The sequence below is a fragment of the Amphiprion ocellaris genome, chromosome 9 (assembly GCF_022539595.1).
Source record: "Amphiprion ocellaris isolate individual 3 ecotype Okinawa chromosome 9, ASM2253959v1, whole genome shotgun sequence".
NCBI lineage: Eukaryota > Metazoa > Chordata > Actinopteri > Pomacentridae > Amphiprion > Amphiprion ocellaris.
In genome coordinates, this window is record NC_072774.1 from 12,939,311 (window position 1) to 12,965,141 (window position 25,831).

Below are 25,831 nucleotides of genomic sequence, written 5' to 3' on the forward strand. Positions count from 1 at the left end.
TCTTACAGAAGAACGTTCTATAATGTGTTCCCTCAACATAACGGCAGAAATGTTCTACCTTTAATATACAGTCACACATTACAGGAACATTATGAAATTCCGCCATTTGAGGTCACATTTTTTGAATGTTGGTTAGAGAACATTTCTCCTTTGTCACCATGGAACATAATCTGTTTTCCTGATAAAAACCTCTGAATATTGACTAGTATATATTAAAATTATAGGAACATTACTGGAAATAAAACATTCTTGGAACTTTTGAATACAACATTTTCTTCAAAAAATTATTAGAACTTGTAGGTAATGTTATCCACTGCAGTGGGAACGTTCCCTCCCAGCTGGAGCACCACCTGTTCTCAGTCTATAGTGTATTAGAACACTTTAGAATATAACAGAAACTACCAGGACCATTTGAAATGATGCACAACTTGCATTTTCTCCAATTTTTTTTTGACAGATTCAAAGGGTATGAATGATTTTGACAAGTCATTTGTAAAATAGAAATTGTGAAAATATATCATTTGCATCTCTAACAAAAAGCCTCACTGCGTTTTGTCACTTGTTCATGCCATCTGACGCCATAAGAAACATGTTGCTCCAATTAAACTTCACTACAAATCAAAATTTTGATGTCTGGGACTAATTTTGGACTTAACTGTCTAGAAGTTTAGGTGGGAATGAAATACAGAAAAAACGTACTTCTGAAGGCCTTTCCAGCAATCTGTAGTAAACAGACTTCAATCAAAATGTAATCAAATCAGGACTCTCTTGTTCCTTTCCTGTACACAGAGTTCTTTGATGCCGACTGCTTCAAACGGCAAACAACAAACAGAGACAATCCCTGTTCCCATTTTCTCGTTTTCATCCACACCTCCTTCCTTTTTCAGCTTCCCTCCGGCTTATGAGGTGTGTCGATAAACTCTGTAATTTCAACAACAACAAAAAAATAAAACGCAGGATTTCTCATGCATGCGCTGCCATGAAATTGAGACGACACATTCTGCTATTACAAACAGAGCAAATTAAAATATGATCCTATTATTCTTGTTGCAAAGAAGCCCTATATAATTTGCATTCTCAAGCACAATTCCCATAAAGAAGAAAAATAAAACAGACCGATAAGGTTTGTGCCCAAAGCTGCAGGAAAGAGGAACGCTGAAAAATGTCGGTAAAAGCAGAGTGAAGGCTGCTCCTCTATCAATAAGTTTCACAGTGGAAATAAAACGCTCGACAGGTCTTCTTTAAAAATGAGGAATCTGGCGTTTAGGGAGCCATTATGATACCAACGCCGATCCTCCTCCCAGCTCTCATCTCAGGCCCATTACTTCCACGGCTCTGGGAGGTTCACCAGTGGGAGTGAAAAGGGGAGCTTGATGATAGATGTCAAATGTCATGTACAATGCAGACTCCCCACAATAACAAATCCCTGTGGGCGCAGACAGGTAGACAGTGGCATCAGTACGCAGAAAGGGAATCTATGCAAGGACTGACAGCAAAAGATCTGCAGAAAACAGCGTCAGCTTCAGCGGATGACAGACATTTAATAATGAACGTCATACATGTTAACATACGGGAGCATGTGCACACAGCGTGACAGGAGTTTGATGACAGAATAAAACGTTTCCTTGAAGGATAAGATCGACTGAATTCTGTCAACACGTCGTGAAGCAACAAAAACAAACAATTTACTTGTCCTTCATTTGTTTTGTGCACAAACGGCACATAAAAGATGAATCTAACCATCATGATGCCACCTATTTGTTTGTGGATTGCTGTTTAACAGCCCAAAGATGGAATTTGTCCATCACCATCAGGATTTTTAACAACTGAATGCAACAACTGAGGGATAAATCAGAACTCTACAAATGCAGACACAAGATAGCCTTACTGCAAAACATACCTGCTTTATCATCTATTTTACTGTAAATAGATCCAGAATTTACCAATGAACATTATTTTGCATTAAAAGAGACTTAAAACTAGAGGTGGGAGATCTGGATAAAAGATCAAATGACAATCTTTAGGGGGTGGAACCGCAGGCTGGGTATCATCAGATAATCCGAACTGACTGTGGATTGTGTCATTGTGCGTGTTTGTGTGTGTGTGTGTGTGGGTGGGTGGGGGTTACAGGTTTTTAATGTTGTCTGTGCTGTTTTTATTTGTGTTGTTGGTCCTTTGACTACTTTTACTTAAAACCCCAACCAGGAACAGAAGTTGAAAAGTAGCTCAATGCTACACACTCTATATGTAATGCATCACTTCTATGTGTTCTATGATAATTGCATGGTCCCTGATCAAATACATGAATAAATAAATGAATAAATAACAATTTATTTGTTAAAACAAAACAAAGAAAAATCTATCCACGTTTCAGAATCAAAAAATGAAAAACTAATTAAACATTGTCCAATTTGGGTCTTTTTGGGGAGTATTTCCATTTTCTGCTTGGAAACTAAAAATGAAAGTTCTCTGTATTTTTCATTATCTTCAATTGTAAACCAAAAAACAAACTAGAAAAACACTCAGAACGCAGTACTCCTCCAAGGCTGCTCAGTTGACATATCATTTCCGACGGATGAAATATTTAATAAAAAAATTACCTTGTGCTGAGCACAGACATGTGTTATGCATGTGCATGTTATGTATGAATACCAAATTGCGTGTAAATTACTCTTTTAAAGGTCTGTTGATCAGTTCATCACTTTTGCCAATTCTTTGTTTTGCTAGTGTTAAAATAACCATTCCCTCCATGCTTTTATTTTGAAGAAGTACTTTTAATGTTGTTGGCTTTTACTTTGTCACAATTCCAGAGGCACAGAAAGTGTTTATCTAAGAAGCGGTTTCTTGACATGATGAAGACGCTGCGGAAAAGTCCCTAAAATTCACATAAAGATGAAAGACAACAGTTCCACGCTGCTGCTGTCTAGCAAAGGATGTGTCTAAACTTAGAAGCACCAGCTGGAATGGAGACAAGCTCTTACTGTGAAGAAATGAGTGAAGGACAGAAAGGTGAATATGTGTTCAAAATAAGGCTGACAGCTGAACTTAACGTGTCTGGCTGGGGTTTGCTACATTGCGTGACCTAAATATGTAGCGGACGGCAGGAATTGATGGGACTCAGAAACAGCCCACAGTTTAATCATTTGTTCCATGTATGATTTCCAACTGATAAATTACAGTCATTTTGTAGTAGGATCGCAATCATGTGATCATCAGCAGGTAACAGACACAGTGTTCACGTCATGGTTACAGCGACGGCATGCCGGCTGCTATATCTGGCAATGGGAAATCTTTAACAAATCCGTGGATCCAGATATATAGCCGCATCACTGCCAAAATCTAATCACTTGGTCCTTTTGTCATTTCTGACCTTCCCTAAAAATTTCATCCAAATCTGTTAGTACGTTTTTGAGTAATGTTTCACACAAACACACAGACAGACAGATGTACGCCGATCGTCACATAACTCCGCCGTTTCTTGGCGGAGTAAAAATATTAATGTGTTTCCAAATGAGAAAAGCGAACTCATAATACACTCCAATTGTTTTTGGGGGTTTTTTGCTATTTACTTTTTTCTAAATGTTTAAAAGAACAAAACAAAAAGCATCTTCATATAGCACCCATCCATCCACCCATCCATCCATCCATCCATCCATCCATCCATCCATCCATCCATCCATCCATCCATCCCTGTTACAGAGACTGCATAGAGACTGCTTTTGCTTTATAGGTTGCACTTGGTTTTTATTTTGACATTTTTGCACCTCAGTTTATGGTCTCTACACAGTTCTACCATCAATCCCGAATGAGAAAAGAAAAAGCTGATTTTCAAAAATCAAAATTGAGAGTGTTTTTTGAGGTTGGTTTTCCAATTTTTCATTTGGAAACAGAAAACGAATTCACACTGTGACTTCTGTCCAACAAAAACAACAAGAATCGCCAAAAATGGACTGTCTCATTGTTTTTGTTTGTTTTCAGATTGTGACATCTGAAACTGTTTTTTCAATTTTTGGTTTTGAAGCAAAGTAAAATGTTTTTTTTATCATTTTTGGATTACTTATGAATTATGGTTTATGCGATGGCACACTGGTCAATCACAATCCATGATCTGAATCACATTTTTTCTAGTTTTAGCTGAACTCATGTGATCATATGGTTAATTTTAAATATTGTTATAGGACCAGCAAATGTTACAAAAGAATAAATTATGCAAGTTTTACAAATGAGTTAACGTAGTTTTCTTATTTTGCACAGTAAATGTGTGCATTTGAAAAGCACCTGCTTGTGGAACATCACCATAAGAGAAGTCAAGTAATTTATTCAGCAACAAGTTTAAATAAGGTTAAGACCCTGCAATATTCTATGTAATACAAATTTACCTGACTAATTTAAATGATATGGTTAGCACCCTGCAAAATTATGATGCATTAGAAGCCATAATAGTATGTTAATTCCACGACAACAAAACCTTAATGTTCTCTGCAATTAGGTGGGAAACGATGTGCATACATCATCTATCGGCTGCAACCAGCTGGAAAATATCGGCGTATTGGATATGGCCGAGAATCCAATACTGTACATCCCAAGTGAAAACACTGACCTGCTGATTGTGCCAGAGGAAAAAGTCAGGAGATCATCAAAGTCATTTAAATTCATCCTCCAGGGACGTTGTGTATCTGTCGTAAATTTCGGCGCAAGCTATAAATGCCAACCTTGTGGCAGCGTTGGAGGATAAATCAGGGGATCATTAAAGTCATTAGAACTATTCTCTGTGGAAAAAACATCCAATAGCTGCTGTGACCAAAGTGGTAGACTAGCAGACAGACACAATGCCATGAGTCGCATTTAATAGAAAAAACATAGACGTGAGACAGCACCTGGCAATGGTGACATAAAATCATGATCCATACATGTATTTATAATTCCAGTTTTACCAGTAAAACATTGAATTTGTGTTATATAGGGAGTTAGTGAGGGAGTGACTTCAGGCATGGACTGACATGCTGCAGTTAAAAATGTCTCTGCCAATGTTTAATGCAGTGAGCAGCACAAATGAAACTTAGTCAACTGCCATCTTCAGAAGTTCTCTGACAACTCCGCCATTGTTGGCCTCATCATGGACAGAGATGAGGAGGAGTACAGAGAACTTAACTGGGACTTTGTGGACTGGTGCCTGCTGAACTGCCTCCAGATCAATGCGGTGAAAACTAAGGAGCTGGTGGTGAACTTTAGCAGGAACAGACACACTTCTCCTTCACCAGTGAACATCCAGGGAACAGACACTGAGATTGTGGACTCTTACAGGTACCTGGGTGTTCACTTAAACAACAAACTGGACTGGACTACTAACACCAATGCACTTTATAAGAAAGGTCAGAGCAGACTCCACCTGCTCAGAAAACTGAGGTCCTTCAGGGTGCAGGGAGCACTTCTGAGGACCTTTTATGGTTCTGTGGTGGTATCAGCCATCATGTATGGAGTGGTCTGCTGGAGCACCAGCATCATGGCTGCAGACAGGAAGAGACTAAACAAACTGGTAAAGAAAGCAAGCTCTGTCCTGGGCTGAACCTTGATCCTGTGGAGGTGGTGGGAGACAGGAGGATGATGACAAATCTGTTGTCTGTCATGGAGGACACCTGCCATCCCCTGCAGGAAACAGTAACATCACTGGGCAGCTCCTTCAGTGACAGACTGCTTCACCCATGGTGTCTAAAGGAGAGATACCGCAGGTCCTTCCTTCCTGCTGCAGTCAGACTTTACAATCAAGCTCCCAGTAGTTCAGTTCACCCACCAACAAACTGTGCAATAAAAATGTAAATAATGATCTGTGCAATTTCATAGAAATTTTGCTGTAAATATTGTATTTTTTCTTCTAGAAGAAGAAAATATTTATATCTATGCACTGTGTGCATTGTGTGCTGCTCTCTTTTTTATTCAAATTGTTCTTCTATTTGCTGCTGTTACACTGTAAATTTCCCCGCTGTGGGATCAATAAAGATTTAATCTATCTAACTCAATTGAAGAGGCTGACTTCTCAAATCCTCTAACGGTAGGCGAGGAAATATGATAAAATAGAAAGATTGTAGTGATATTTAACTGATCGATTGATTGGTTGACATGCTCTAACTTGACTAAATTCTCATTAGTCAGACAGTCACCTCCCAGGATTAATACATTATTTATGGAAACAGGAGGAACACCTACCTGTGAACACACAAATGTTTTACTTTCACAGCTTTAAACCCATCCAGCTACTTATCTACCTACACTTATCAAACACCTATAATGCAGTGATAAGGTCTCCCCCCAGAAAGTTTCGCCATCGTTAACATCTAGAGTTACCCCTGACTTGGCAGATCCACAACCTTTGTTGTGTAAATGGGCATGCCCCATCACCAAGATTGCTGTTATTGTTGGTGGACCACCTGATTTCACAGTAATTCACACCTGAAGGCAAGAAATCTGCAAGAGAAGTCCAGTTGATTTTTACTGAAGCTCCTATGATTATCATGACCTGGATGCCTGAGAATCTTCACAGACATACTACCTAATGGTAGGTTTCATTTATTTAACGTTTACTGAACGCATACTGAATTGGAGGTGGCTCTAAAAATGGCTCTTAAATGTCAAAGAAGTTTGTTCATTCATTCAGAACGTTAATAAACTAACTAAGCCTGATAACCCTGATGAACTCTTGCCGTCATGTGAATCACTGGACAAAATGGAGCTTTGCAACATGTGGTAAGGGTAGCAGCGGGGTGCATTTTAACCCTAAAAATGTAGTTTTGGTGCGTAATCTTCAACAAACAGCAAGTGACAGTTAAAGTCATAATGGAAAAAAATAAACCAATAAATGTGGTTTGAAATGGGACTCAAATTTCCACAGTGAACACTCCAACCCTCCAAATGTGAACTTTTATTCCTTTTGTAAGTGTCTTCAGATTCTCAGTCATCCAAGTCACGCTAACTCTCAGAATCACATTTTATGCCATCTATATCAGCATTAACTGGATTGTTAATGATCTACTGGAGCTACTAGATAGTGGAGGAAGGTCCTACTATGCTGATAAACTCCTACTGAATAGTATGGCAATATGCAAATCAGGTGGATTGATTGAAAAACAGTCCAATAAAACAGAGTTTGTTGCTGTTGATTTGGTCAAACTAACCATTTAAAGTCATCCACTCAACAATTTAGAAGAGCTAAATTTCCTTTTTCCTGCTGGGGCTTCGTTAGCACACTGCCTGCAAGAACGTTAGAATTTAACTGAGGTCAAAACCTGAAAATCCCTAAACTCAGAGCTCTTCTTCATGGCTCCACTTGAATGAACCTGAAGCAGTCACGAACACAGTGGCACAAGTAAAATGGAGCAAACAGCTGCCGTGGCAGAAATAGACCGATGTGGCAGCACTCTGCAAGAGACAAGCAGAGTTCCATATCGAAGCGTTCCCAAAAAACCACAAACAATATCTGCGGATTCTCAGCTCGCCAGCTCCCCCGTAGCCTTGTAGTAGCAGATCAATGCGCGTCTGTGGCTTACAGTGCTTTTAGAAAGGGAGATATGGGATCAAATTAACAGTGTGCCAAGAGGAGCCGATGGAGAGCCCCTCCTTGATCAGCGGCCAGAAATGGAGGTTGCTTTTGCCTCCCTGGCACTCTGATGAGGCTGTTTGACATGCGAGGAGGCTCCTGCAGGCAGAACGCATACAGAAATAATTGAGTGTGGCGGTTAGGAGGTTGTGCCAGTGGTGGCGTGTAGTAAAGAGAGACAGATCTCTTTGTGTGCAGGGAGAATTGACTGCTCGAGTTGAGGGAGCGAGGCAGAAATGAAGAGTGGGAGAGAAAGACGACGGAGCTAGAAAGGAGGAAGGAAGGAAAGAAGGAAGGAAAAAATAAAGGAGGGCTGAAATAGAGCAGACCAGCTCCAGGCAGCGACAACAGACAAAGGAAAGAGGAAGGCAAAGAGTCAGAAAGTGGAAGAGTTTTTAATGATGAGGAAAGAAAGGGTGGCAAAGAAAGAAAGACCAGAAAGAGGGGCAGATGCCAACCACCAGAACTGATTGTTCCCGATGACTAATCTCTGGATGAAACTTCAATTATGGGACAAAGCTAATAAGCAGAGCGCTGTGAGTGACAGAGAGGCAGATCAAGAGAAGATAGAGAATAAGATAAACAAAATAAAGTGACTGATGAAGGCATGAAAAGAAGAAATGCTTTCAAAAAATAGCAGCAGCAGATCTCAGGCTGATTAGAGATCTGGGATGTGTTTAAATACTTGTCATAAATATATGATGATGCAGAATTTGAGGCCAAACAGTATGTTTTGTCCTCCACTGGAGTGTCATTGTAACATAGTGAAGCTGCCTTGTAAAGCCTCGCCACTTTCTAAAGGTATGTGTGAGGTATTTTAAATCAATAAAGAGATACACCATTGAGCTGGGGAATTTAGTATAATTAAGAGAACAAAAGATTATTGCATAGATGAAGCTTTCATCGACAATACATTTACACTGTTTCCCAGCACAGAATAGAGAGAAAAACCGAGCTGAAGCTTCCCGTGTTAAGAGCTCTTATCAGCTCGTATCTCTCTCCATGCTACGCCGAACAAAAGTCCACCAGAGACAGACACATGGGACAGAGGCGTCACCGTCAGCTTGTTTGTTTGCTGTCTGGCTCCTTTTCCCTGCAGAGGATCACTGCATTTACAGCATCTCCTTTATTGGTCTCTGTGCTTCACAGTTTAAGATTTGTAATCAAAAAAATTCACATGTGGCTAAAGGGCATTCGTGGTTTTATTAAAGGGTCATTGAATTTCACCGTGTAGGACTTTATGACCAGCATTATTAAATGATGCTACCTTGTACTAGTCACCACCAGAAATACTAGACAGTTAAAGGTCTATATGATAAAAATCTATTTTCATTGTGTTTTAGGCAATTGGAGGTGTGGAGTAAAAGCTGTGAAAAAAACAAAGAAGCTCAATTCTGCCATTCCTCTATTGAAGAACCACCTAGCAGAAACTAGGTAACCAACAGCCAACCAGAAAAAAATGTGCACACTCAAAACTCATCAAATGTTCTACTGTTAGCTGCAAGAATAAACACAAGAGTCTTCATGCACGCCCAGGATACAGGAACTGAACGCCCAGTGGATGGCTTACATACTTTCCGATAACAATAGGAAAATCATGAGCATTAGCATGGTGTGTGGTTAATGTAGCTAACATTAGCTTTGATTGTATATCCACAGGTCAGAGCTCTGTGGAAACTATAATCCTGAGGTATATACACAGATGGTGGTAAATCAATAAACAAGGACTGGGTGTGTTACTGTGTTTTCATGTTGCTTGTAATGCTTCAGCTCAGCTTAAACTCAGCTGCTGTTTCCATTTATTAACTTCTCTCCTGCTCTCTGTGCTCACACATGCTGCAATTTAATACAGCCAAATTCCCATTAAAGCTGTTCTCATTCACATATTTATCTAATTTTGTTGTCAAACAATGGAACGAGTGTTAAACAGAGACTGAAAAGCAGCTCATTCGGACCACACATTAACTTGGCAGCATTTAAAGCTACAGACACTGAAACAGCCCCTTTAGAACAGACGTAAAACCAGGAGTTAAATAGTCATGGTGAAATGAACCATCTTGGCAGTATTTTGTGCTGAAAGACAAATTCTGGGGACATGTGAGACTGTCATTAATTTGCAAAAAAAAGGGCACAATATGGGACTTTAAATATTGTTAACTGTTGCATCTAAGGTGTTAGGCAGCCACCACCACTAGCCTGAGCTGCAACCCTAGCAGATGGCAGCCTCCCCTCTCCCTGTGGTCGTCCGCAAGGTGAAAGTAGGACAGATGACATCTGGTAAAAACTGGCGTGGTTTGTCAGTATTTTGATCTTGGAAATCATAATAAGGTTGTTTGTAGGCTGTGTCAGAATAAACTGGCATATAATATAATATCTTGAATTTCCCTTGGGATTAGTAAAGTATCTATCTATCTATCTATCTATCTATCTATCTATCTATCTATCTATCTATCTATCTATCTATCTATCTATCTATCTATCCATCTATCCATCCATCCATCCATCCATCCATCCATCCATCCATCCATCCATCCATCCATCCATCCATCCATCTATCCATCTATTTATCTATCAACAGTCGACTAGAACAATGCATAACCACATTCAGCACAAGCTTTTAGGTGTTAACCTACAAGGACTAGGAGTGTTAGCACTGTTAACCTGTGTTAGACCTGTGTCAGCACGGGACAATGGTCTGGCTACACCTGATTATTATTAAAAATTCTCTGGCATTTTTGTATTTCTTTAAACCAATGGAAATCATCTTAGGTGCTACTAAGCCCAGAATGCAGCAAAGGTACCTCTGCAAAATAGCGATGGAAGGAATTTGTTTAGCTGGAACATTTCAGTTCAAGTCAATATTATTTATATAGTGCCGATTACAATTCAGATTGTCTCAAGACGCTTTACAGAACCCATAAGCCTGAACCCCCATGCATGCAGGGAGGTGAGCGCTGTCAATAAAATGGCAAATACACCAAAAGAAGCAAGCAGACCTGTCTTACTGCACTATCCAAATCTTTCTCAAAACCTCCCATTTTGACCATTTAGATTGCTGCTTAGAGGCTGTTATTTACTGTGGTGAAGGGAATTTTCAGCAACACATAAATAGCAGAAGCAGAGGAGAATCGCAGAGGAAAAGGCAGACTTATACCCACAGTCTATATCCAGAGAGTCAGACTAACGTTAATCAATACGACATAGTTTATCTGCAGATGCTGTGATCCTGCTTGGTCTGAAAAGAAAATGCAGCTCATCACTGCAATAACTGTGCCAAATAAACTTCCATTGAACTTAGTTGAAGGCAAAGACTTCTGAAAGTTACTGCATATGTGCTGGAAATGATAACTTCCAGACTGGAGCACAACCAGTATGTGCCTACTGTTAGACTACCCGACTAATCTACATTTAACTTTGCATTTAACTGACAAGGAAATATAATAAAGAAGTCATGTTTAATTCTGCTTTATTTCAATCTGGTGTAATTTCCATATATGTGGCTTCTCTGTATCTATGGTTCATGCCAACTTTGCCACCAGTGTCTGCTTTACAGATTTAGGGAAGTCACACAAAATACTCTGCAAATAGAGCTTCCTGCACCTTAGTGCCTTTGATAAACACCATTAGCCAGGAGATGATGTTCCACCTGAGCAAAATAAAGTAGTAGAAAAGACCAAGAATGCTCAACTTTACTTAAATGCTGTTATAACAAGGAAAAAGTCTCAGATATTTAATTTGCTATGACCTCTGCAAAACATTAAATGGAAGACTATACTACTACTACTATACTAGACTGTTGGTACTGAAATAAACCAAAGTCATTCATATCGATAGGGCCATGCAGAGTTGGGTTTGGACCGTGTTTCAAGAAATCAAGAATTTTCCAGATTTCAGCTTTGAAAACTCCATTTTTGCTGTGGCGGTACATTTAGAATTAGTGCATCTGAGCCTGTTGCAACAATCCAACTGCAGACCACCCTATGTTTCACATATGAGGTTGTATTCTCTGGATCTTGAACAGTTAATTTCCTCCTTCACACTCCCATACAGATTCGTGCTGGTCTCATCTGACCTTTTTCGAGATTTTTGCAGGTTGGCAAAATTCTTTTCATGAGATTCAGTTTGAACTTGGATACATGAGTGTATATACAGTAGTTTATGCTTGCTGCATAAGTTAACTTTCTCTCCAGTGCTTTTGAAAATATGAGCTGCTGCATTATTTGGCAATGATTTTGATGGAGCGCCAAGTTAGTTTGCTTCAGCAGGTCTTTTTTCTGCATATATTTAAATATATTTTGTGAAACTGGCACCATTTAAACTTCGCTAAATTGGCTCAAAGGTGTTTCTCTTTGTAATGTGTCCATTAGCGCTGTAGTTAAGACCACCTCAACGGAGACCGAGAGCAGAGTGCATCAAGATCAAGAAAGGAAAAGGATTTTAAAAGGGTTGAATGATGTTACGGTCAATATTCTTACTGTAAGACACACCTGTGATAGAACATGGAACATGCAAACCGTTGCATTGCACCACTAAAATGAGAAACATAAAGCATATACACGGGTAGCTAATTTGTAAAGCCAATCTTCAATAAATCCATCTGGGTGAGGAGATTCCTGAAGAGTTCTGGTACAGATGCAGATTGTGAATGTCGGCTGGGTAGCTTTGCATCATTTACACTTTTCTCCCTTTTTGCTTGCGCTTTATGTGTCAATAAAAGTTTAAAATGGTCAAGGCCTCCTTTCATAGTTTCTTTCGGATGCCGTTTCATAGATTATGTCTTTGCTCCTTAAGAAGGAAGGTTTGGTCGAATCTCGCCCCAGACAATGACATCTCATATTAGACATGAATCCAGTCATTGATTGCATTTGAAGCAGAACGTTTTACATCAAGTCGTAATACAGATGTTAATGAGTGACATAAATACACAAGTACACAGACAACTTAGTAACATCCTTGCCATTGTGGCCTTGACCAGTTTTGGAACAAAATCCAGAGTTCTCTTTATCTCAAATTGAGAAAAATGTGTTTGATTCTGAAACGAGACTAAGGCTTTTGAAAAGTTACTCTTAAAACCGATCTTGAGCTTTGACACCAAAGAAAACTTTGAAACATGATGCTTCTCTGGCAAGTTCTGCGGTAATGAGGAGCATCTGTTTTCTACGATTCCTCTATTTATGTGCAACGTTTGACATGTGTTGGGATTAAAACTCACAGGGGGCCACATTGTGGAGCTCATGCTTCAACAGCTTGAAAATCTCTGGAGCAAAATAACCAGTGACAGCGGGGCTTTAAAACAATAGTGATATGTGCCAATGATTGACCTACATATTGCAATAAGAACACTATCTGATATGATGTTCCATAGTGTTACTTAACTGCATTAGATAGAAACTGCCATGACATCCAAGCTATTTTTTAATGTACACCAAGGTGAAATTGTTACTTTAATCTTATTTAATTTCATACAGGAGTATGAATTTATTTATTTGTGTTTTTCATTGTTGTATTCACATAAAATTATTAGCTATGTACCTTGAGAAACAGGTTAAAGTGGTTTAATTTCTCCAGGCCATTAAAAAATGATGAGTGATTTTCAATGTAGAGTGAAATAAACATTTTATCCAGCTAGAACAAGAAGAACAGCCTGAAAGTGTGTGCTTGGGTACAAAAACTGAAAGCAACCCACCACTATCAGGTTCCACATGCGAGCAGCTTCAGCCACCAGCGTGGAGACGCCACTACAGCCAGGCATCAGGACGATCTTGATGGGCTCGGTGTACAGAAGGTCATACAGCAGCTTGGTGGCTTCTCCTGGGTCACACTGGATGGAAAGAAAAAATGACAGCGTTTAATGGAGAAATGAATTAGGGCGAGACAGAAATAGAGGTGGGAAAATGGAAGAGATAAAACCGAGGGAGACAGATGGAAAAAGAAGAAACAAATAGGCAGCGGAGAGTGGGAGGTGGAGACGACTGTAAACAGAATCAGAAAACAGAGGAGGGTAGATAAAGCAAAGGGAAATCACATAGAGGCAGCAGAGCCACAAAAAAGGCCAACGCAAATGTGAGGAGAAAAGACAAGCAGGGGAAAGAAAAGGACGGGTCAGGGGAATAGAAGGAACAGAGCAGATAGGGTCAAATTAAAGTGAAGGAAAATAGCAGGAAAGTAGCAGGGAGCAGCAAACAAGCAGATGCAAATGTGAGGAGAAAAGATGAGAGAGCTGCAAGAAAAATATATTATCTGTGCAGAATTTGCATCCACACAGGCAGTGTGTAGCATCAAAACACAACACGCCGTCCACGAATTGAGACATCAAAACAGAAGGACAGGCAGAACCAGACAAAACGACCACAACAGCAGCCCTCCAATGAAGTCTTTTACGGCACGTCTGGGCGGCCAAAGTGAGGCTGAATGATCCATCACTGCTCTGTCAGCCACGTTACAGATTGGACGTCTGCGCCACACTGCTCGTCAGAGTCATACTTAAACGGGCCTGACACATCTAATGATTCAGCATGGAAGAGGGGCTATGGCTCGCAAGCACAAATGCACGCATGCACATGGAAAAAAAATACACTCCAGCTGAGTGTCACAAGCAATTGCATCGCCGGCGTTGATGGCAACAACCAATATAGCTCCTAATTGGGGTGTTTGTCTCGATGGCTGAATTGTCTCTCTGAGGCAGCCCTGTGATTTTTCTGAAGTGGTAATCACCACTCAGGACCCAGGAATATGCGAAATAGCCGGGCTTCTTATTGATTGATGTGTTTTCAATTAACTCTAGATAGGGTGGAATTATAGTGGTGTCGTGTCGTCGCCAAAAAGGTCAGGGTGTGTACATGCAATTAGATAATTCAGTCTGAACCCTATTAAAGCAGATCCGACAGCTGGGCTCCTCACATGAATATCTATACATGGTGTTCTGTGCTGGTTCTAATCAAACATCAAAGTCCACTCACAAAGATTTCTCATTCTCTGATTTATCGACCGCACAAAGACCCTGAGAACACATCATCTAGTTTGCATGTCACCAACCAAGGTCACAACATCTGGAACGCCTCTAAAATATGAACTAAACGTGTGTCCATTGGTGTCCTGACATGCCCCTTTAGCTTTTGACCACTAATGTTTTCTACAGCAAATGTGTGTGCTTCTTTCAAAACAGTGCAAGCAAGCAAACAATACTTCCAAACCACGGCTTGAATTGAGTAATGGTGAGCAGATTTGGTAGCTCATTGTTCACATGAGCCACAAAAGAGTATGTTTAAACATATTCATGCAGAAATACTATATTAGATTAAGCTGCGGGAGTGGTTTGAGATGTTCTTACTTCTGCGTGGGACCACCAAAAAGGTCTCAGGCTGTTCCTGTGGTGTGTGCAGGTTAATTTTTCCGACGGCTGTTGGATTTGCAATATTTTTTCTTAAGTGAGACTTGAGTGCGTTTTTCACAGAATTTAAAATGTGTGATGGAGTGTTACCACATGAGATACCATCAAAAGTGTGACTGTCACACAAGGAGAATGACGTGAATTCATTAAACCACTGGCACAGCCATCTAAACCCTCAGTCAGACACGCTGCTAGATCACCATGGTAACTGATGCTGCACAGGTAACCTGCTCTGGAGGAGGTTCTGTTCAGAGCAGCTCAAAGAAACGTCTCCTTTTACCGGTTTGTTTCCTTGTGATTCTTTATCAGCGATACACATTCCCGGCTGAGGAAATATGTGATATCTTGAAATCAGTTCAGTTACAGCATTGCACACTGTATGAACTGTGTTGCCAAGGGAACCTACATGTATTCAGCCGGCAATGCAGAAAATGCATAAATATGTTTTTACGTTTGGTCCGGATTTGGTACCAAATCTGTTTCACACTGCTGGTACTGGAGCTGATAACACAAATAAGAAAAATGATATTTTATTGGTATTTATTACAGAGAATATTTGATCAGTAGATCAGGATACATTCTTCGTTATAACAGGTTTAAAGTTTCAGAGCTCAAATGTGGAGCTGTCAAGTTAGAAATAAGCAGCTGCACTGAGAATCACTGAGTTTTTGTTTTGTTGCTTTTTTTTTGTTTAACCAACATTTCTTCTCTGAATCATCTGCAGTAGCAGTTTTGCAGCGATAAATTCTACATTCTTCTCAGGTCTCCAATAAAACAACCTGTTGACTGAAGTAGTCGCAGCACCACTGGTTCATTTTACACAGAAGAAGAGTCACACGATGAGCTTCTTTGTGAATGCTTACGGAGTTTGAAGCAGAAAGCCTGAGTTAACAAAGAAAATTGATAACCACCTTTGTGATACTTGTTATCTCTGACTGAGGTTTTAGATTTTGTGAGCCAACTTGCACAAAGAAAGCCCAGCTATGTCAAACTGGCTTGATAATACAGCCCTGTGCATGACATGTATCCTACATTGGAACAAAATCACCTGTTAGATTTGAAATTGATTAACTGCTCAGTTCTAACACTGAATGGGTACATGACACCTTCATGGGACTTATTTCTTATCACTAAGATGTAATTCAGTTTGAAAGGTGCTGTTTTGACACAGTTTGGGAGATTTAGCTGATCCCAAGATGGTGTTTGACATCTTTAAATACAGAACTTCCAGACAGGGTTACAAGTGTTGCAGGAGCACTGGGAGCAGAGTCTCGCTACACATGAAGAATATTTGCTCTGACCAAATTAAATCAGATACAGTTTGGATTTTTATAAGTGCAGACATTCTCTTCCACCCAAGAGACGCAGCTCTATGTAAAACCAAGAACGAAAATTTGAGCCGAATAACGATAATAATCTGATTAATAGTAATTTCAACACAAATCACTTAGAGTTATCCAAGAGTTCTACCAAGATGCATGATGACTGTTGAGTTTGGCACTTCTACACTGATTTTTTATTTATTTAATTTTTTGCTTCTTGTCGTCTGACATATACACTGACAGAAATATCTGCAATAAACTGAAAAATGCTATCTGCTGGTTGCATCTGTGGCTTCGGGCCAAAGTCACAAAAACATCGGTGGTTGGATTCCAGCCAGAGACCTTTGCTACATATCATCCCCCATCTTGTTCTCCTGTCTGCTTCTCAAACATTAACTATCAGTTAAGAACGTAATGCAACAAATAATACTCTTTATGAGTGGGTTATTTTGTACCTTCAGTCTAATAAACACTTTAACCTTTATCTCCAAATTCATCAGTCATTAAAAACGGGCTATTTGTTTGAATAAAACACACCAACTCAAAAGACATAGTGAGTGTTAAAGCATTAAAGCTGCTTTTCAAACCAACAGGGGGTGAAGATTTAACATAAGAAATATTTTTCGTGGAGTTCAAGGCCCACTGCACTGGATTTCCTCATTAGCCATAATGGGTAACACTTGTTCCCAAAAACAAACAGCAGAAGAAACATTTGGAATGCTGCTTTTTCTCTGCAGAAATTCTGCATTCCCTGTCATTAAAATATTGTCCTGAGCTGAATTCTGAGTCTTTGATCACAGGTTTAACAGCACCAGTACTGACTGGGGAAGCAGCTGCACAATATTTATGTCACATAGGAACAGTCAACCTTGCAGGCTCTGGCAGGCTGCAGGTTTTCTCTCCAATCAATCACCACACCGCTGATTTCACAGATCACTTCCTCCTCTCTGCTGTTTCTGGGTGAAGTCAGCTGGATGCAAACCTGCAGCCTGTCAGGCGTCCACAGAATACGGCTTCCTATTCTTCAAACTAACAGCTGCGTTATCCTCATGTGAGGAAGATGCAGATTGACACACGGAGCTTTTTAAATGCCGTCTTTCCCGAAGGTTGTTTGTGTTCTCTTTCGCTGTGGCTGTGGGCTGGCTGCATGCTGAGGAGAAGCTTGTTAGTTTTCTGGCGTTACACCGCTTTAACTTTATTCTGACGAGCGGAAATTCATCGCCTACGCCAATTATCTTTGAATTAGTCCATCAATCCATCATTCACGTAGCACATTACAGGTTTTAATAACAGCTTGTTTTCATCAATTTTCCAAATTACTGGCTGCTTATAACATGAAGATATTAGGACTTAATTAAAAACTGCAGTTTATGACCTTGTACAGGTTATTTAAGTCATCAAACCACGACAAACAGCTATTATCCCTCACCTAGTTTAGTCAGGATTACATTGCTGTGTAAACATACCTCAGCTATAGATAAATGAAGGTAAAGCAGCAAGCTCAGCTGCAGAGCTTCAATTTAAAAGAAAAAGAAAATGATAATCGCAGCTGAATGTTTTCTGGGAAAATGTAACAGCTCATATTAGTCATAACAGTTTAATTGGGAGGTATATGGGATTACTAGGGTATTGACTTCTCCTAAAAAAGCTTTTAAATGCCACAACAACCACAACATTAAAACCACTGACAGGTGAAGGGAGTAACAATGACTGTCTTGTTCCTATGGCGTGTACCAGTGGGAGGGATGTATTAGGCAGCAAGCAAACTGTCAAATCTCTGAAGCAAGAAAAATGAAAAGAAGAATCTGAACGACTTTAACAAACTGTGATGGCTACATGACTGCATCAGAAGATCTTGACATTCCTACACAACTCAACTGCAAACCTAATTACATTTTGAGCGTAATTTGTTTTTTCCCAGATTACACAAATAATTGATATTTTGTCATTTCTTATGTTGCTTTCCAACTGGTGTTTTTTTTTTTTTTTTTTTTTTTTTTTTTTAAATCCAACCAGTCAAACATTAGAATTTAATCAGGTAACCCAGAATAAAGTTTGTACAGGCAAGTCTCCCCACTAGGAAGCCATCTTGGCAACACCCTTGGGCATCTATTTCAGGCTAACAAGACCAGGCTCTGATCGAAATTAATGAGAGAGCCATCTTTGCAATTTCAATATTCAACAGGACATAAAAACTGCATGTATAGAATCACCACTGAAACAGTGTTGGTGATTTTGCCACAAAATAAGGTTAAATAAGTGTTTTTCCTTTACTTCTACTACGCAAGTGCACAGTTTCATGGCACTGCACTTTGGCAGTGAGGAACTCTCCCATGCATTTCTATTCAGGATTCTTTAAGAGATCCATAAAATAGAGGGGAAGCTTTGAACTTTTTGAGAGACTAACTGTGACTCAACTCAAAACCCTAAATCTAGCCAAGTAGTTTTGGTTCCTAAGCTGAACCACTGATAACCAGATAAATGTTGCACATGGGACACGAGCTTCAGGGACTTAAGGCACAAACTTTCCAATGCTGAAATGTATATTTTGGGTTAGGATTTCTGCAGTTTTCAAATGACAAAACTTAAATAAAGCTTTAATTTTGCGTTTAAAACCGTTCACCACCAATGTAAGAGCAGATGGAGAAGCAGCAGCAGCAGCAGCCAACATCTGACTTTCCCTAACAGTTACTTATTTCATGCTGGGTCCACCTTCATCTTAATATAAAAAGGGTAATAGGCTGCAAAGCTATATAATAAAGGAGCCTGTTCATGAGCACAATTGGACAAAAACATCAGATTTTAAAGCTGAATCCTTCGATCATTTCGTATTTTTGTAAGTATGAGAAAAAAATCATTTGGTTTGAAGAGGAACGAAATGGGGAATCTGTGCAGCAACTCGTGACAAAGACCACGATCTTGATCTGTTTTCATTTGTGGTAAATCTAAAGCCTATCAGGAGTGAATGAACACGCCTTAAAAAGCAGCCTAAAACATGAGTTATAACTGAGCAGAGGATCTGGGCATTTTGTTGCTCCAGTCACATTTTTTCTCACTGTGGGCTCATTTTTCACTGCAACAGAAAGTCCTTCATTCTATGGAAATAGAACAACCATGACTGGAAGAAGAGAAAATTCAAAGATGTCTTTTGTGCAGTGTGATTAACCATCGAAAGAAAACCAAACTCAAATTTCTTTCTACTAAAAATGCAAAAACTTAAACTCAACAAATAATTTTTTTTCAAAATGTCGACAGGTGTTAACAGTACTGGAATAAAAATGGTGGCTCAACATACTACAGATAATTTACTATTTACATTTTGCAGCCTCTAACAAACACAATTTTACATATTAGCTCTAGATAGATGTTTCACCATGCGCACTGTATCTTCCAACATCCTGTTCCTCTATATACTGTATCTGAGCTATGTTGTATTTATTTTATCTGTCAAGTATGTATTATTTTGCTCTCAAATTCTTGTGGAGTGCAACTTTTTTGTTTATGTGTTTTACAGGTTCTGGTTAGTGCAAACTATTTGAAAACCACTAGACTATTTATTTAGATGGATGGAGGTGCAAAAACAGTATCTTAAACTTCACTTTCAACTATTTGAAAACCATTAAACGGTTATTTTTTGGCATTTTTTTTTAAACAGACACAGCAAAAGATAAGAAAGCAACAACAAATAGAAAGCGATTTTGATGAAATGTAACAATTTAAAGCATAGATTGAGTCAATTTTCCCAACTGAACTGCAACTCACACACAATTTGTTCAAGGATTGTTGGAAAGTTGAAATTCTGACTATTTTTTTCAGTTTTTGCAGTTTGAGGCCCTGATAAATGATGCAATTTTGGTGATTTTTTTGCCAACATGAATTTCAAACCTGTCAGCTGGTTTTGGGGTTAATCAGTATAGTAAGGGTCCTTTACAGTCAGGCATGCAATATTTAACATTTGCAAGATTTTAGGAATGAACAGGCTGTTTATGTAACACTTAAATGTTGCTGTTTTAAATCAGTAATCATGAATGTAAGAGCAGATGGAGGTGCAAAAACGGCAGCTTAATTTTGACTTGCGAGAAACAAATTCACTTATTTTGACCCCATCAGTTACTCATTTCATTATTGGTTCCAACTTCATCTTAATAAAAAAAAAAAGGGCAACAGGCTGCAAAGCTGTGCATGGAAGAGGTTTGCTTATTAACACAATCACAAAAAGCCATCAGATTATATAACTAAACATTTCAATCATTTAGTGTTTCTGTAAGTGCAAGAAATGAAACATTTGGCAAATTAATGAGAACACAGTGCAGCAAGAGGTGAAAAACCGGTTTACCACAAATTTTGTGAACAAATACGCCTTATTCAGCTTAAAATGCCTTAATCAGCCCATATAAAATAACAATCCTTTAGAGCTATGAATATAAAGCAGATTTTTTGCAAGATTTTAGAACAGGATGCTCGACTAAGGCTTTAAGTTTGAAGTAAAATCCTTCATCATTAATATAAGAGCAGATGGAGATGCAAGAACAGCAGCTTAAACTTGACTTTCAAGGAACAAATTCACTTATTTTGGCCTAAAGTGTTACTTATTCCACGATGGTTCCACCTTCATCTTAATATAAAATGGACAACAGGCTACGGAGCTTTATAATGAAGGAGTCTATTCTTGAACACAATTGCAAAACACCATCAGATTTTATAGCTGAACCTTTCAATCATTTAATTTGTCCGTAAGTGCAAGAAATGAAACATTTGGTAAAATAATGGGAACACTGTGCAGCAAGAGGTGAAAGACCATTTAAAGATTGGCTTTGGTATTGGATTAACACAAATTCAGTGAACAAACATGCCTTAATTAGCTTAAACTGCCTTAATTGGCCCATTTAAAATAAGGATCCTTTAGATCTATGACTGAAAAGCATAAGATTTGCAAGATTACAAAACAAGTAAAGCTTGTTAAACCCTTCATCATTAATGTAAGAGCAAACAGAGGAGGGAAAGCATGACTTTTTCAGGGAACAAACTCAGTTATTTTACCCAGCAACAGTTACTAATTCTTCTCTGCTTCCACCTTCATCTCAATATGTTAAGGTTAACAGGGTGTGAAGCTACAGCATATAAGGAATGAAGGGGTCTATTCTTGCACACAATTGCAAAATGGCATCAGATTCCATCACTTGCTCTTTCAATCATCTGGTGTTTTTGTGTGTAAAGGCTTTGGTAACAAAATGGGAACGGTGTGCAGTAAGAGGTGAAAAAGCACACGGTCTCCCTTATGAAAAAAGAGAGAGAGAAAACAGGGATGTTGGCAGGTACGCAATAAAGGCTGAGGAATCTCTGCTATTCTTGGAGGTCTGTCTCCTGCAGCCCTCTGGGGTCATCACCATTTCCACTTTCATTTCCAGCCGTCTTCGGCTCAGGAGAGCGCCAGACCGACGGCCCCCGACGCCGTTCATGGTCACACACACATTTACTGTCACACACACAGATTAATGCAAGCATGTGTACACAGCCATAAAAGTACACACACACACACAGACACAGACTCTGTCCTTGGTGCTGAAACTCCCAGAGCCAATATCAGTGTCGTGTTAACATGCCCATGTAGCCCTTCAATCAGTCAAACCCGGCCGACGAGAAGCCTCCCTGAGCTGGGAAGAACAGGAGAAGACACTGGCTCATCGTAATACGCTCCCTAATTACACTCCAGATTGAATAATAGAAAAAGGATGTGGATGGGGCATAGGATACGGGCCTGGGGGAAAGCCCATGTATGGAATCTCAAAGCACGCACAGCTACATCTTCTAATTTCCTCATAATTACGTCTGGCGCCCCTCTTCAGGCTGGCATGTAAACGGACGAGGACCGGTGATGAACACTGGTTGTGCCACAGTGGAGTGAAACTGTGCCACAGCTGCCAATTAAAATAAAGAGCGGAAGTGAAGGAAGCACCTTGTTTCACCATTTCTCTGTATCTCCACTGTCTCACTCGTCGTTGTTAATAATTGATCAAAGTTTGCAGTCTCGGCTTTGATATATCCATGGCAACGGCCTGCGTGGAGAGTGTGTTTGCACAGAGTGCATATGTGTGTGTGTGTGTGTGTGTGTGTGTGTGTGTGTGTGTGTGTGTCTGTGTGTGTGTGTGTGTGTGTGTGGATCTCAGAAGGTTGTAAATAGCCTGATGCTATCGTCACACTGTAAAAAGGATTCAGTTAAAAAAGGTTCTGTAAAAAAATCTGTGAAAATCTGTCATCAAGGGTGTCAGAAAATACAAATATACATATATATGTATATACACACACATATCTATATATATGTATAGCTAAAAACTTAACTTGATATTGAAAACATTAAAAAAACATTTTAGATCTCATCTTTAAACAAATTGGGGGAAATCTGCTAAATAGCAATATTTTTGATATTTAAATACAATTTAAAAAAAACTCATAATTTAATGGTCACACATTATTTTTAAAAAAATTATTTGTAAAGTTACAGATATTTAGTGTTAACATGCATTTGTTATACCAGGGAAAATCTGTAAAACAACAGGAAATACCAAAAAAGAAAAAAAAAAACTACAACTAAAAACATCAATAGAGGTTACTTTTTTCCAGTGCAGAACAGCCGGAGAAAGAAGCGGCTGCTGCCTCTGGATATCTGCCTCTGTTTAAAGGACAGACTGGGATTAAGTGTGGAGCTTCATGAATATTGTATGTCGTTGAACAAGCTGAGGACATCGCTCCGTACTCCCAACGCCACTGGTCACAAACTGTATGCGTCTGTGTGTGTGTGTGTGTGTGTGTGTGTGTGTGTGTGTGTGTGTGTGTGTGTGTGTGTGTGTGTGTGTGTTTGCCAAGTCAAAGTCTAATCCATGATCACAGCGTTAAAGGTGCCATATGGTGGAAGTCCTTTTTTTATTTTGTTTTGTGGCTGTTATAACTTGAAGGTGTCAAATAAAAGCTGTTAGGACATGAAGTCATTTACTTCTGTCACTCCTCAAACCTCCCACAACTAGATAGTGTTAAAATGAAAGATGTTACATTTATCAGTTTTTAAATGTATCTATTTTAACAATTTATTGACATTTTACAGATTCTCCCTGCTTTGTTAAATTAAAGATAACTAGTAAACTGTACATAATGTTCACATTTCTTGACTGTAAACTTACACAGTGTCAAAATAGCTCTAAATATTGTTATTTAGAGATATTTGCTTATGTTTGAAAGAAAAACCTGGTATATCCAGGATCATAAAATGACAAGAAAAAAAATCACAAATAGCAATTTGTTCTTTTTCACACAACTAAAAGCAAAAAAATAGGTATTATTATATTATTATACTGATTTTTGTACTTTGTTAAATTACAGCTAATACCCTGTAAAAAATTTAACAATTCAGATGTTGAGTGGAAAATAGACCAAAATTATAAATAATGTCCAAATCAGAAATCTGTATTTTTGAATGACCGATTTTCTTTGTTTTGTTCAATTACAGGTAACATATAGTAAAATGTCAAAAAAGCACACATTTACATATTTTTTTTTTCAAACCAGGATTTCTCCAAACAGTATATTTTTTCCTAACATTTGACCATAAAATTACACAGTTTTCTTAAAAGTGTACATATTTATATAATACATCCTTTGTTGTTATTCATAGATTATCTCTGTTTTGTTAGGTAACCGGTATTGCTTAGTGACATCCCAATTTATTTATTTTTTATTCATTTACATGCTAACTCTAGAAAAAAAACAGGCCTTAAGAGAGAGTAATAATTTGTTCTCATACAATGTGTGACCATAAAATTACACTGTTTAACCGTATTTTAAGCCAATAAAATTTATTTTACATATATTTGTTGTTCATTTTACCATTTATACAGTTGTTGAATGTTAATTTACTCCATGTTTAACAGATTTTTTATGGCACCCTGACTGCCAGATGTTATTTATTTTATACAGTGTAGCCTCTCAGCCTTAAAAGCCAACAAGAAACATGAACCAGGTGCTTTGTAACACCTCATTAACCAATAGTAGTCCAGCTCAAATTGTCAGTCGGAGCTACAGACAGTCACAGAGAGAGTTTTCTTCCTGAAAGGGGCTGGAGCAACAGCACCTCTTTGGTTTTCAGAGCATAACAGCCTGTTTAGAACAGGACTAACACAAATGATTATATCGCCATGAGGAAGTAAATTATCTTCAAAACTATAAGATGCACTGTCGGAACATTTAAGATCAATTAGTTGAAAAGGCCCACATTATTAAAGTTCCTCATCACGATAAATTCAGCTGAAGAGAGTCGGCTGTGTGATTAAACCTCTGCAGCCTTGATCTTGAGATGCAAGCAAACAACGAGGTTCCACCCTTGTCTTAATCTCTCACTTAAACACAGAACTGTGCTCACAAAGCAGAGATCTGACCAAACAAGAATGTGGAGTGAGTTGCAACAACTAGATGTAAATATAATACCTAATTAATCTCTTTCCTGATAATTGCTTTTCTGCCTCTCAGTGGGTAAGACCCTCATTACTATTCCAGCCAGGTGAAAAATGTTTGCCATCAGAGGGTAAAATACCTCAACGCAAACATGATGCTCCCAGAGCAACACATTTCCCTCTCACCTTAATTCAAGGAATTAACCGGCGTCACTCAGACAATGTTACAGCGGCTTCTTTGAGCTTTTCTGTTCAAAGGATCTGCATCTATTTCACAAGCCGGAGGCGCCTGCGACTCCTGAAGCATGAGAAGCAATGTTTTCCAATCCCTATGAAATCTGTTCATTGCTTTATCTTTATGTTTATGGCAGCTACATCTGCAGCCGCCTGCTTCCCTATACTTGTAATCAGAGCACACACACACACACACACACACACTCACACACTTGATCTGTTTAGCGTTTGATTGCAAAGAACAAGGTGCATGTGTGTGTGTAACAGGATGCTCTGTTCATCCAGTGTATGAATTTGCACACATATTTTCACAGAGCTGAAACCTTGTTTGTTTCTGTGGTTTGCTTCAAGAGTAACTGTGTTGCCATGCCAACTCTGCCTCACTCTGCTCTCTCCATCACACTCCCTCTCCCTGCTATTCTGTTTAACAGGATTCCAATGCAGAGCCGCATACACCAATCAGAATAAAGCTCGTAGCAAATTTCCTAACCAGTCCCCGCACAGTTAACTGTTTGGTGCCCCGGCCAACTCTCCAGGCATCTGTCCTGATTGATAACAGCCCACAAGAGAGGAGGCAGAGGGGGGATCCAGTTGGTTTTAGTGCGTCTGCTCGCAAAAAAAGCCTCCTTTTTAGGAATCACAGCAACAAACAGGAAGGATTTTGAAATTCAAGATAAATCATGTGCTTTCTGATTAAAGCCTATGTGGGTGGTAAACTGGGGGGGTAATGAAACCTGCAGGGGGGAGGTGAATATTGGATTTAAAGTGGCTGATAATGCTGACATTTTAAAATACCACCGTGATTAATGATTGATGAGCAACAAGCAGGAGGTGTGTTTGTTCATTTACCACC

General features: G+C 39.1%; 1 protein-coding gene across 1 annotated transcript in view; it reads right to left on the reverse strand.

The window, feature by feature from the left end:
* The window catches only part of gabbr1a (gamma-aminobutyric acid (GABA) B receptor, 1a), a 117,829-nt gene that overhangs the window by 52,937 nt on the left and 39,061 nt on the right, over positions 1-25,831 (reverse strand). The window contains exon 8 of the mRNA XM_023286200.3: positions 13,278-13,412. Coding sequence (XP_023141968.1) covers positions 13,278-13,412 — 135 coding nt within the window. The remainder of the gene's footprint in view (positions 1-13,277; positions 13,413-25,831) is intronic.